Genomic DNA, 14,869 nt, shown 5'->3' on the forward strand with positions numbered 1-14,869 from the left:
TTTTTTTTTTTGGCAGAACCAGGGATTAAACTCAGGCCCTTGCACTTGCCAGGGAAGTGCTTATTCCACTGAGCCATCTCCCCAGCCCCTAGAAACTCCAGAATTCTAACCTAAACCAAATTATTTTTTTTTCCATAACTAAAGTGTGGATATAAATAACAAAAAGTGCATAAATTTATAAAATTATTTTTAAGTTACCCTGTCAGTTTTCCTCTATTTTACTAAATTACCATCCTAGATTTTAAAGCCATGTAGTCTTTCATCTATATATATATATGTAGTATAACGTTACAATCTTTCCTATCATTGGACTTTGAAGTTGCTGATTTTTAACATCATCATGATCTTGTTGTTGTTTATTATTTTGTTATTTAGCCAGCAAAATACAAATAATGAATTATAGAGCTAAGGAGAAATTCTGTGGCCTTGGATGCAAGCTGCCACATTCTGTCTCTGTTCCCAGAAGTGAACGCAAGTGTCTGTCCTCCAGCATTGCTGGTTTATTTTTAATGCGTTATATACAGAGCTGTTACCATAGGAATTGGTCTTATCAAGAGCCATCATGGTCAGCGCAGGAGCAGGCAATCCTGTCTGTGGAGCGAGGTGCCGAGAACACCATCTGCACTCTGCTGCTCAGCTGCCCACTTCACCCCAGCTGAGCCCTGGCTTCACCACCATCTACCCTTCCCCTCACTGTGGCTGGCATTGGAAGGAGCCTTGTATGCAGCTCTGCCTCATTCTGGCCTTCAGAAACTGTGAGCTATAACAAACACAGGAAAGAAAACGGTGCTTCACACTCCTTTAATTTGCTCCTTCTACATTTCTTTTGAAGGGAAATTAAAAATGGCTTGTAGAGATTGGGTGCCGGTAGAGAGGAGGAGGTAGTAGAGCGAAGTGGGAGGCATTTGCAAGAACATATGTTGTATTCTTCTCATTCTCCTCTTGACAATGACTGATGGCATCTAGTGAGTCCCCATTTGTCACTTCCTGAGTACAGCTGGTGGTGGGGGCGGGGTAAATCAACAAGGGCTGGGCAAATGATGTAGGATTTAACCAGAAGAGGAAGGCGCGGAGGATGACACTGAAGTGACATTTCTCAATTATACTTTTCAGTAGTGTCATCTTGTGCTGTTCCTTCAGGGTACCTGCTAAGAGCTCTGCACTCTGACCTTTGAGACTCTAGAGGAACATATCTTCCTATCTCAATCTCCTTCTCCACCTCTGAGAGACTTACCCTGAGCATAAGACCAGACACGGAGGGGAAGGAACCCTACATCGTGTCTCATATGTTGGCCTGGCTTTAGCTTTAGCTCTGCATACCTTTTATGTTCTAGAATTTCCACTCTTGAATTACCCTATTGAACATTTGGACTGTCAGAAGGGGAGTAAGGGACAGGAAAGAGCTGTGGCTGATTAAGTTTACGGTGATCTTAGGAAGCTTGCTGCTTTCATTTTCCTGCCTGCACCAGGACAGAGAAGTGCTTAAAGTGCAACAGCAGTGGTTATTCTGTGGTTAGGTCATGTGCACAGTGCAAGACAAGCCCCAGGAGATTCTGCTTCATCGAGTCTCAGATGAGTGTTTAAGCCAAATTTATGCGGAAGCCTGAGATGAGAATCCTGTGTCAGGAAACTGCTGTCCAGTACTTTCGGTTCTTTTTTCTTGATGCTGCATTCCAGCTAGTGGTTATCTTGCAAAGTGGAAAGTGCATTCGCTGCACTGCACATGGGTGAGATAACCTAGTTACCTGCAGCAAGTTCCTGGGAACCTACATGACACAAACCCACTTTGTCACTGATCTGAGGTGCTCTGGACAAGGTGTTTTCCAGAAGGACGTTGTGTGGCACAGTGGTCTCTGCTAGAAGATTGTAGATCTTACATGTTCAGGAATGAGTGGTTGGTCAGCTCCATGGAAGACAGTGTGGTTGGCTTCAAGTCAACTCGGCTTCCTATCTTCCTTTATTTCTTTGTATGAACAATGGTTTCTGAAGCATCTGTTGTCTGCTGGGTACTTTTTAGCTAGGTAATTCCATGTTTGTGATCTGTTTTCATGGTCACACCCGCTAAAACTAGTGTTGTTCCCAATTTTCTGAAAGAGGAAATTGTGGTACAGAGATTGTTGTAGCTCAAGGTAATCATGACACTCAAGTTGCAGGAGTGAGTTGAAGCTGGGGTTAGTGGAGCCTAAGGTCCAGCACACAGCTGTGCTCCACAGAGGCTTCTAGAAACATCAGCCAGTCCCAAGGAGTCTGGACACCATTGGCTAGCTAGCATGGAAGCATAGCCACACTTTGCATTAGGGAAACACAGTTTGGATTGAAACTGGCTTCTTCTAGGTTTTTTGTTTATTTGTTTTGTTTTTTATTATTTATTTATTTATTTATTTATTTATTTATTTGGTAAGAGGTCTCACTAGGCAGCTGACTCATAGTGGTCCTCCTGTCTCAGCCTCCCACCAGTGGTGGGGAGGATTACAGGCATGCACCACCACACCCAGTTTCAGTGGTCAGCTCTGTGTGGGCCAGCATAGCATGTGGTACCGGGGATCAAACCCAGGTCGGTGCACTTGCCAGGCAGGCACTTAGACTGCTGATTTATCTCTCTGGCCCTGGCTTCTTTTAGTTTTAGAAGGCTGCAGTGTGAGTTTCCTAGGAACTGAGCGTAAGCACTGTTCATTGCTTTGATCACAAAGGATTTGTCAAAGCAGAGTGGAGTGTAGTAATGATGTGTACAGCACTGCTGACAACCTAGATTTAAATTATGCTCAGCTGCTTAGTAGCTGTGTCGTCTGGAGAAAGTCACTTAGCTCTCTAAGCCTCTCTTTGTGCTGCTCTACTAAAGGGTTATAATGTTGGTCTCATCAGAGGAGTGTAAGAATACTTCTGTGTAAGTGCCAAGTATCTGCTAAGTGCCAGTCAAGGTGCTAAGCAGCCTGAGCTGCGGTTGTTTGCCGTTGGCATTCTCAGCATTGTGGGAGCCTCCTTAGAGTGCAAACCTGGCCACTGTGAGCATATGTGTTTTCATAGCCCCTCCTAAATCCAATCTCAGTCTGCACCTTATCAAAAGCAGTAGAATTTGTAAGGTGAGGAATGAGTAACCAAGGAGCACAGCAGGCAGTGATGAGGGGAGATACAGGGACGCTTCCTGAGGGGGTGAGTCTCAGGGGCCGCTCATGAAGCCGTGTTGAAGGACAGGTGCAAACAGTGGGCTACTGTATATTGGCAGCTGGGAATGGTAGTGGTCCTGGGATGTCAGAGGCAATACTAGCTACCACCAATGGTGATTCCTGTGCACCAGGCATGGTCCTAGTATTTCCTTCCATTAACTCGCAACAATGCTCTTAAAGCAGGACTGTTACTGTCTCCATCTTACAGATAAGGACCCTGAGGCAGGCCAAGGCTGTGAGCCATAGAGCACATAACTCAAGTGGCCGAGCTGGGGCTCAGTGCTGTGCATACTAATGTTAGTGTGTTCTTTTGTCCACTGTGCTCATGACTCTTGCTTCAAAAGAGTTTACATTCAATGTGGATAAGTCAGTTCGATAAATAAATATGGTAGAGGATGGAAATCCAAAGTGTTCCAAAATTCTAAAGCTTTTTGAACATTAACAACAAGGTCACAAATGGGAAGAAAATTTCACATCTGACCTTATGTGACAGGTCACAGTTAAAATGAAGGTGCACTAAAACTACTGTGTGAAATCACCTTCAGCCTATGTGTCTGAGGTGTTTACAGAACATAAATGAATTTTTAGGTTTAGACCTGGCTTCTATCCCTAATATATCTATATCTATATCTATCTATCTATCTATCTATCTATCTATCTATCTATCTATCTATCTATCTATGCAAATATTCTTAAATCTAAAACAGTTGGCCCAAGCATTTTAGATAACTGTATAATCTTCCAGGTCATATTAAAGGCAGTTAAGACAAAATACAACTAGCTGAGGGGTTTTGGATGTGGGGTGGCAATTGATGATTTAGCTAGTGTATTAGTTTACTTGAGCCACCCTAAATAAAATGCCAGAGATGGAGTGGCTTAGACTATAGAAATTTACTTTCTCCTAGTTTCGGAGGCTGGAAATCCATGATCAAGGTGTCTGCAGTTTTAGTTGCTTCCGAATCCTCTCTCCTTGGCTTTATTCTCCCCTCCCAAGGATACCAATCAGACTTGACTATAACCCACCTTCATGATCTCTCTTTAACTTAACCATCTCATTAGAGGTCCTGTCTCCAAATTCAGGCACACTTTGAGAGATTGCCAGTTAGGACTTCAGCATATAAATTGGGAGGGACAGAGTTCTGTCTGTAACACTGCCCTCTACACCCCCCAGATCCATGTCTTTTTCATACGCAGTGATTGACACCCATTACAGCTTCCATTCTAAGTCTCAAATGTCCTCTAAACAGCTTCTGGATCAGGGTGGGTGAGACTTGAGGTATAAGTTGCTTCAAGACAGAAATTCATCTCCAACTATAAACCTCTGAAATGAGGTAGGTTATTTGTTTTTCATAATACTATCATGGGACAAGTGTAGGATATGTGTTCCCATTCCAGAAAGGAGAAATTAGAGGAAAGGGGGCATGGATCTAAAGTTTAAGTCCCAACACCTGGCAGGGCATGGTACATTAAATTTTAAGACTTGAAAATAATTCTCACTGCTTACTAAATCTCTCCATTCTCCTGGCCTACTATGGTGGCAGCATCTACTCACATCCTTACTGATGTTCTGGATCACGGTAACTTGGTCCACTGAAACCAAGCACAGATAGCCTCATCCTTTGAAAGTAAGGAGTGCACAGCTTCATGCTTGGCCCTACCTTTGGGACTTTGGATGGAAAAAGTTATTCTCTTCTTGAAGGACAACACTGCTTAGTCCATCTTGTAGAACCCCAGAAGTCTGGCAGTTTTGCTTCATTTTTATCTTGTATGTCTCCTGTAGTCCAAGCTAGTCTTATTTCTGCTAATGTGACCCATCTCTGTCTCTGGCTTCTGTTGCAATGCCTTAATTAGATCTGTGATTCATGCTGTGATCTCTTTATGGGGTGATTGTGTCCAGCTACATCATTGGTGTTCTCCCCAAGAACATGCTTTCTAGTGTTTTGCAGTATGGACTGGTAGAGAATTTTCCAAGTCTTAAGGTTTCATTTGTTTTGCTTCACAATTCCACTGCCTTGAATTTCATTGTCTCCTATTGTGTTTTACTGTAAGCAACAGGCAGCCCCAGGCTGTGCTTTCACTGCTGCTTAAGAGGTATGCTGGCACAGACCTGTAATCTCAGCACTCGGGAGGCTGAAACAGGAGGATTGCTGCGAGTTTGAGGCCAGCATGGGCTACAAAGTGAGGTCAAGGCTAGCCAGAACTATGTAGCAAAAGCCTGCCTCAAAAAGGCCAAAAGATTTAAAACTTTCTTTAGCTAAATATCCGAGGTCACAACTCACATGAGCTAGCTTCCAAAATCACTAGAACACTGTATTTCTACCAGGAATTTCCATTACCATTGTGCTGACAGTATTCCAAGGGACACAGTTGGGAAGTATTTATTCACCAAACCCAGCAACTGGGCTGTATCATTTCCATCCTAACAAAGGCAATGGGAAATAAGTCCTAAGGTCTGTGTCATTCCTGCTCCATCTCAAAGTCGTGTATTCTTTTATATTTTAAAGAAAATACTATTTTATATCACTTTCTTGTAGGAAATCAAGTATGTTTTCTATGAGAAGAAGATGGCAGCCCGTGGCTGCCTGCATCAGCTTTGCAGTGTGTTTTCTCCTACGTTCACATTCCTCTGTGCTCAGAAGGTTGATAGAATTGTGGTGACAGTTTGGTGTCATCTATAACTAATGAATACATTTCCCATGTAAACTTAGTGTGGGCTTTCTGGTTTGGTTTGGTTTATTTATTTATTTATTTATTTTTGTTTTATTTTATTTTATTATGGCACAGATGGTGAAGAGTGACCAATTATTCTATACATAAGAAGGATTAGACTCTTTATATTCTTTATAAAACAAAATAATCACATTTGATTTTTTTTAAACACTGGGGGGAAAATTGACTTATGATACCTGAAAATTTACCAAACAGAGAACTGCATAAAGGAGGCTTATGCAGAAAAACACATTTTCTGTGCTTGGTCAGCACTTCTACCTCTGGCACGTTTATTCCATACAGCACTGTTTGATGTAGACCAAGATTTATGGTTGGCAATTTCTTGAACAACAACTCAAAATATTGCAAGACAACTTTCATATGATATGTAAAATACAACAGAGTACAAAAGAAATGTATCACATGCCCTGGAATTTTTGTGACCTTTATTTTCCCCCTTGAAAGACAGAATAATTATTGGAAATTTCTTTATTTCCTTTGTCATTTTTTTTCTTACTTTTTTCCTCCTCTGCTTTCACATGGGTTGGCTCTCATACATTTACACATACAGATACATATATACACCTCAGTTGCACACACACACACACACACACACACACAGAGACACAGACACACACACACACACACACACACACACACACACACACCACAGGTTGGCCAAAAACAGTTTGAATATTAAAAAGGAAATTTCTCTTACTCACATTTTGTTCTTCTGAGGCACAGGAGTGATGCCCAGCTTACCTGCAGAAAGAAGAGAAAGTAAGCAATACAGGCAGGCTCCTTCCACACTGGGAAGGAAAGAGAGGGTCGCTAGCAGCCCTTCAGGGGCTCAGAAGAGATCCTTTGGCTTTGACTTTGAAGTGGGGCTGGTGTAGTGGGCTAATAAACAGAGCAGGAAAGTAGTGGTGAAAGGTGGCAGGAGGGCTGCTGGGACAATTGAAATTTTCTTTTCTGTGGATTTTTTGATTTGAACACATTCTCTTTATAGCATGGAAAGACTTGCCTGACTTTTATAATTTGTAATGTCTATACATAAGTAATAGATTGTTGGAATAGAATTGAGAACTTTAAAATAAATATCTGCTTTTCTTGTCAACTGATTTGTTATTGTAAGGTGCCCAGACAGTTGGATAAATGCAGCCTTTGCTGCTGATGGTGCTGAGATAATTACATGGGCTTTTGGTTCACAAGCTCAACTCTTACTATGATTCTGGTAAAACAAGGGCTGACCTGATAGCTCAGTGGACTAAAGCACCTGCTTAGGCAAAGCGCAGTGGCCAGGGTTCGATCCCCGGTGTGACATGCTGGCCCTGCCCACAGGGCATGCTGAGATGGCAATTGAGACTGGGTATGGTGGCGTGCGCCTGTAATCCCAGCACTTGGGAGACTGAAAACAGAATCACTATGAGTTAGATCTACGTAGTAAGACCCTATAGACCCTGCCTTATATACAGAATAATAAATAAGTAAACAAATAAATAAAAACAAATTGGTCAGGAACCAAATCAGACTGAGATACCACTGTATATCCACATGCAAAAGAATGACATTGGACTCTCACCTGACACTGTATACAAAAAATATTTCAAAGGGATCAGAGACCTAAATTAAAAGTTATAATGCTCTTAGAAGAAAACAAACATTTGTGACCTTTGTTAGGTAGTGATTTATTAAATGACACCAAAAATATGAGTACAAAAGTACATCAAAAGGTAAAGCTTTTTGTTTTACAAAAGGTACTGTAAGAATTTTTTGTTTTGTTTTTAGGTTTATTGGTTGATTTTTTTTTTTTTTTTTTTTTTTTTTTTTTTTTTTTTTTTTGAACAGGGTCTCACTTTGCAGTTCAGACTCATAGCGATCCTCCTGTCTCAGCCTCCCCTACCCTGGAATTACAGATGTGCGCCACTAGGCCCAGTTTCAGGGCTGGCTTGGCATGCGTGGGGCCCGTATAGCATGCAGTACCAGAGATCAAACTCTTGCCAACAAGGCCCTTAGACTACCAAGCTGTCTCCCCTGCCCATGAAGAACTTTTATCACTAAGAAAGGAAAACCAACTAAAACCCGAGTAATGGATTTGAATTCACATTTCTCTAAGGCCATACCAGTGGGCTTGAGCACATAAAAAGACATTCAGTACTAGTGAATATCCATTCAGTATCAGGGAAATGAAAAGACAAGATGCAACTTTGTGGCCATTAGGATGTCTATAATTAGAAAAACAGGTAAGTGTTGAAAGTTGTAATCTTCATCACAGTTGTTTTGGAAAACAGCCTGGCAGTACTAAAATGATTAAGTTTAGAATTACTCAAACCAGCAGTTCCACTCTTGAGGATCAGCCTGAGAACTGACAACTATGTCCTTCTAAAAACATATTCACTAGTGTCTGTAGAGCATTATTCATAATAACCCAAAGTGAAGAGGTGGGGACTAATACCCCTAAACTAGTGAATTGATAAGTAAATATATCCACGCAATGGATTGGGCAATAGAAAGGTATGAGGTTTGGATGCATCCTTACACTACAGATGAACTCTGGAAATGGTATGCTGTGTAAAAGAAGACTGTCAAAAAAGCCACATAGTATATCATTCCATTTATATGAAATATTCAGACTAGATAAGTCTACAGGGAGAGAGTAAATGAGTGGCATGGAAGAACTGGGAGTAAATAAAGAATGGCAGTAAGTAAGTGTAGAATTTCTTTTGGAGGCCAATAAAACATTCTAAAACTGATAATGGGGATGGTTTATCAATGCTGTGAGTATACTGTGCCCCATTGCATTGTATGTCTTAAGTGGGCAAAGGTATGGCATGTGGGTTTTATATCAGCAAAGATGTTAATGAAGAACATAATTATACCATCATGTTAAGTTTCATTATAATTTACTAAAACCCAATGCTCAGAGTTTTAAGTGACTTTTTACTACATACAGGCAGTGATCACATGGCCAGGCCACCTAAACCTTCAGCCAGTTGACTCTGCAGCTAGAATTGCAGAAGTGTGATCCCTGATAGAATGTAAAAGTCATGCTTAGAACTTGGCCAAGTACTACATAGGCCTCTGTGGTTGGGATGGCAATGGAAGTTTCATTCCTGCTCATGTGAGGTTCAATAATGTTGGGAAGGATGAGGGTTTTTTTTTTAAAGTTACTCCTGGCCACAGGTTCATGAGAGTCCTTCCACATTCTCTTTCAAGGTTGCCGTGGGCTCTGGCATGTAGGGCAGAGTAGTCTAGGGCAGAGGCAAATCCATGGGAAGTTTTGTGAGGTTAGCGTACGGACAGTGAAACTCAGTTCCCCCTACCTATGGTCAATCCCAGCCCTCACCCTTACAAAGATGTGGAACTGAAGATACAGACCTGGCCCAGCAGCCACTCATAGCTGTCTCCCAGCCTTTGGGTTGAATAATACACACTCTGTGCTTGAAGGTTTCTTCCTTACATTAAAAAAAAAGAAAGAAACTAAGTTTACTATAAAAGCACATTTACATGATCATGACATACACTATTTTAGAAGTCTGTACATCTTTGTTCATGCTGCACTGGGAGATACCTTCTTAGATTTAGAATAGTGTTAAGTGCCCCTTGGCAGACTGTCAGCAGGGTGTCACTGGTCTCAGAGTAGCCTTGTGTTTATTGACCACACACCGACCAGTGATTGATAGGAGTTTCCAAGATGAATACTCACAGGAAAGTCCTTGGGATCATGGGTAAAGCTTGCAGGAGATCCCCAGTGGGTGGCTCTGTTTACATAGTCTCTCAGCCTCCAATAGTCACCATCTGTCTTGCCACAAATCCCACAAGAGGCAGCTTGGACCACTTATGATGCCTGTGGTCAGATAGGTAGAAAAGAGGGCAAGCCTGTTGTCCTCCGACCTTGTACAGCAAACCATAGCAGCACTTGAATCTCCAAGCATGAGACTCCTGCTTCTGCTCAGAGTGGCTGGGGGTGCCTTGTTATCACTTTTGCTTTGTATGAGGCTGGGGGCCTGTACTTTCAGTCTTCTGTTAGGTGACTAGTAAGAAATTACAAATTGGAGTTAGACACTCAGAAGCCTTTAGAAGCTTTATCAGGTTATTTCACTTCTCAAGTGTGGCTTTGGCTTTTGTGAGCCTCAAAAGAACTGAGAAATCATCTCAGAAAGTCATCAGGATCTGAGAAAAGTAGATGAAAAATTCATCTGCAAATGGTGACTCTAATAGCACCTTTTCCTTGCAGGGTGCTTGAGAAGATTAAATGACAATCCCCACAGAACATTAAATCCAGTATTAAAATAGTGCTGTGCTTCATAAACACTGTCATTGATAACAGCATCATCTTTTGGCTGCAACACAGTGAAAAGGAGACATTGCCATTGATGTCTAAAAGCAGTATTTTATAAATCTTTGCCCACATTCCAATAAATTTTATAATGTAATTGCAGCACTTAGATCCTTCACTTAATAACTATATTTGAGTTCCCATTATGTGTATGTTTGTTATTGTGGTGCTAAGGGTTGAACTCAGGGCTTTCATTTGCCAGACGAGTGCTATACCACTGACCTATATCCCCAAAAAGGACCATAGAAAGGCAGTGTTTACTGACTGCACATGTATTCTCATATAGACAGAAATAAAAGGGATTGTCTTTCTTTTTAAAATCAAGTCCAAATTGTAAACATACTTCAGTTGCCCTTTGTTCTCAATTCTCAGTTTTTCCACCACACACATATACTCCAATTACAGGTTATTATAAAGTATTTGTTAAAAATTTTGTGAAAATTTTTAACTTTTTCTAAAGATAATTATTTGAAAACATTAGGGGCCTGGGAGATGGCTCAGTAGGATAAGAGCTTGACTGGTAAATGCAAGGATCTGAGTTCAATCCCTGGTTCTGCCAAAAAAAAAAAAAAGGCAATGTTAGTTTACAGGGGCTGGAGAGGTGGTTCCGTGGAATAAGTGCTTCCCTGGCAAGCTCAAGGGTCTGAGTTCAATCCCCAGTTCCACCCAAAAAATAAAAATAAATAAATAAAATAAAATAAAATAAATATGTGAAAACATTATTGGTTAAACATAGGTTGTGTTTCAATGTGAAACGACATAAGGCAGCACTGAGTTTATTTAGTTTAAGGTGGTGCAGTAGTCAGGACATTGAGCATGCCCTGGTACCTGTGAATCAAATACTCGGTCCCAGGGCAGTGTTGTTGAGAAGTGTGCTATACCTTTGAAAGGATGGGCCCTGAGGTCATTGTAGGATGACCCAGAAGGGGGAACTTGGAGCCCTAGTCCCTGCTCTGTCATTTGCTTCCTGACAATGAGGCAGTTGACTCTACCACTTACTCCTTTTTCGCCATCCAGTACCTCCTCCAGAGGCCCAAGCTTGGGCCAGAACCTCCAAAACTATGAGCCAACATGAACTTTATATCTTTAGAGTTGGCTATCTCAGTTTTCCGTTATAATGTCAGAAAGCTGACTGACATGCTTGTTCTAGTGTGTTAGCTCTTAGTGTGCCCTGATGTGTTGTTTAGGGAAGCATTACTACTGATCACGTTTTTAAAACTTAGCACATCCATGATGTTCTTATTTCAGTTTATTTGAAGCAAAGATCATACACCCTATTCATTTCATACACCTTGTTCACCTTATTCATTTTTGTGACATATCTAAATATCCCCCCTAAACTTCATGTACTCATAGCTTGGGCTTTTGAGAGTGGCTGAATAATGGGTGTGTTACTGAATTAATCTGCTGATTGATTTAGTGTAGTTCTCAGTGTGAGTGATAGATTCACCGAAAAAGAAAGGTGTAAGTGTGTAGGTGGCACCAACCAACAAACTTATTAGCATGGTTAGAATGAATGAATGAATGAATGAATGAATGAATGAATGAATGAAAGAAAGAAAGAAAGAAAGAAAGAAAGAAAGAAAGACTTGCGGCATCCTTCCCACCCTGTCATGGACTGTTTCTTCTCTGCTATGTACCTCTGCTATAATGTCCTGCCTTCCAACAACTATGTATTGAACCTCTACAAACTGATCCAAAATAATCTTTCCTCCTTTAAGTTCTGGCTGCCGATATTTTCTATCAGCAGTGAGAAAGTTGCTAAGACATTCATGATATGTGGAAAATTAAGTTGATCCTCATCACTTTTTTCAATGATGAAATTGCTTTTCCAATTTCATCATCCTGTAAGACACTAGAACTGAGAAGAATTTTATTATCCAGTCTCCTTGCCACCACCCCCACATTTACTAGAGGAGAGACCTGGGGTCCCAGAAGTTAGAGGACCAGCTTGTAGTTGCACCATTCCTGGTGGCTGAGTTCTGGGACTCCCTTGTGTCCCATCCCTCTCCCTGGCCTGTGTTACTTCTCTTTGCTTTAAACCCGCTCCCCTTGCCACCAAGCTGTTACCAAGTCTTATTAAGCTTTCCTTGAGATGTCTCTTGGTTTTTTTCTCCTCATTTCTTTGTGTTTGCTCCTCACAGTGGAAGAGGCCTAAAAAAAACCTGGGTCTCTGAGGTACCCATTAGTGATTAAATTGCTGTAACCATTGTGGTCCATTGGTGTGTCAGTTCTCCGCTGTGAAGCTGCTGGGAGCTCCCTGGGGCAACACATGTCAGCATTCCTCCTCCCGGGCTAGTCTCTAATAGCTCACTTCCTCTGTCAGTGCATGGTAGGTGCCCATTCTACTTTCTTCCTGGGAGCCCCAAATGCCCAAGGCCCATGGCTTTTCTCTAGCAGCATGCTGATTTTTTAGGCCTTTGGACGGCTATTGTTCTCTGCTGCAGGTTCTCTTGTTGTCGTCCCAGATCTCTGTTCCTCTAGGCTAAGTCCAGATCCCACCACCTTCCTGATGTTTTTACTGATTACTCTGGTGCTTAACCAATATTTTCCTTTGTTCTCAGACTCTTTTATTGTGCTTTACCATGTAACTATGGACACAGTCTCTTTCACACGTTCTCTGGTTTTTCCTTCAAATTGCATTATCATCTCAGAGGTAGGTAGGTAGGTAGATAGGTAGGTAGGTAGGTAGGTAGGTAGGTAGGTAGGTAGGTAGATAGATAGATAGATAGGTAGGTGGTTGGGTGGGTGGATGGGTGGATGGATGGATGGACGGACAGACAGGTGGACACACACACACATACACACACACACACACACACACACACAGAGGTAGATTTGTTTGTTTTTGCCATGCTGGGAATCAAACCCTCATACTAAGCAACCAGCTATACAGTATTTAATGCTCTTTAAAGGTAGTGCTTATGCTTAGATTTTCTCATCTGTTCCATTTCTAGTTGTGCCTTATAAGTGGTCCGTAATTACTCTACTTACTAGAAGCTTACTGAGCTTTGAAGGATGCCATCAAGAGCTACAAGCAGCACAGACATTTTAAGTATTGCAGGTTGGATTAGGTTCAGCTGGCAGCATCTCTGCACAGTGTATTGCCACCCTCCAGATGCAGAGGATATGGGACGTTTTGGTGTCGGTGATTTCCAAGGGGACCTGCCTGGATGATGCGGACTTGTGTGTGAACCCTGGCTGGTGGCAGGTTTCCTCCTGAGAATGCATGCCTGAATCTTGGCTCTTCCTGCAGGTGGTGGTCATTTAAGATCATATGCCTTCTCCTCTTTCTATTCTACACACCAGGGAGAGTGTAAACAGGCCTGGCCTCTCCCCCAGGTCACCCTAGGGCCAGAAGTGACCCTGGAGTTCTCTCTGCTGCAATACCAGTGCAGTGTCCTGAGTCCAGTCTGATCTTGGATGATTTTTAGAACTGTGTAGTTACTTTACTTTCCCCCAAAAGTGAGAACATCTAATACATTCTCAGCATTGGAAAAAAGGTTATATGTTACATAGAGAAGACTCACCTGCTTTCTGCAGTTGTGGTGCCCCTTTCTGTGCCTACCTGCCTGCCTGCCTGCCCTATAGTCATGTCCAAGCTGAGGCGACTGTGGAGATTGGTACTTTGGACTGTGCTCTCCCCAGGGCACAAGCCCCACAAGAAGTGCCTCTGCCAAGGGCTAATAAACTTGGAGTTATTTTTTCTTTAATGTCAGCAGGACTAATTCCACCCATAAAAAATGGTTTGGCCTTTCTCCCTCATTGGCACCAAAGAGAATTGGCAGAGACCCAGCTGAAGGTGGGGCTGATGGGCTCTGGCTGGGAAGGGAGCCTGGCGCCTCAGGGCTATTATGCCCACATTCATCTCCTGTTCTGCTCTGTTCACTTCCCACCCAGGACACTGCCAGACCCTCCCAGAGACCCTGCTCCCCAGCATACACCCCAAAACTCTGCTCTTCTCATGTGCAGAGGGTGGCCCCGCCAGAGTTACTGCTAACGTTGTACAATCTTTTTAGGTGGATGGAGGTCTGCTTAGTTGAAGAATTGCCACCAACCACTGAGCTGGAGGAAGGGCTCCGGAATGGAGTTTACCTTGCGAAGTTAGCCAAGTTCTTTGCCCCGAAAATGGTATCAGAGAAAAAGATCTATGATGTGGAACAAACACGCTATAAGGTAACCAAGATCTAATTGATTCTGGCATCCAGCAAAAAGCGAAACTTTGGTATTTCATTTCCTTCCCCTATTTAAACTCCTGCTGTTTCTATAAGAAATAAGGGTGGGGGTGCTTCGGAGCCTGTTAGTAATCATTTTTGAGGCAGCAGCAATTTTCCAAAAGCAAAGTATTGCTATTTTCAGTCAGAGGCTAAGCAACCTCTGATATTTGGGCCTCCCAATGCCTCCCCTATTCCTCAAGGTCATTTGTGAATCTAAGTGCCAGTAAATGTTGAAGAGGGGTGCTATCGTTCCTTGTCTTACCACCAGCACATTTATTACTCTCCAAGTTCTAATCAAGGAATAAAATACCCAGCATGGGCTTGAACTTGTGACCCTAAATAATTGGGACCAATGTGATAAAAAGAGAAGGAATGTCAGGTAGTCAGCTAAGAATTCTTTCTCACATATGTTTAAATAAAGCTAACTTTTTTTGTGTTAC

General features: G+C 42.1%; 1 protein-coding gene across 1 annotated transcript in view; it reads left to right on the top strand.

Annotated features, from left to right (window-relative positions):
- Positions 1–14,869, top strand: part of Iqgap2 (IQ motif containing GTPase activating protein 2) — a 314,540-nt gene that overhangs the window by 121,928 nt on the left and 177,743 nt on the right. Inside the window, exon 3 of the mRNA XM_012517419.2 lies at positions 14,232–14,388. Within this exon, the coding sequence (XP_012372873.2) occupies positions 14,232–14,388 (157 nt within the window). The remainder of the gene's footprint in view (positions 1–14,231; positions 14,389–14,869) is intronic.

The sequence above is a fragment of the Octodon degus genome, unplaced genomic scaffold (assembly GCF_000260255.1).
Source record: "Octodon degus isolate 3935 unplaced genomic scaffold, OctDeg1.0 scaffold00177, whole genome shotgun sequence".
NCBI classification, from domain to species: domain Eukaryota; kingdom Metazoa; phylum Chordata; class Mammalia; order Rodentia; family Octodontidae; genus Octodon; species Octodon degus.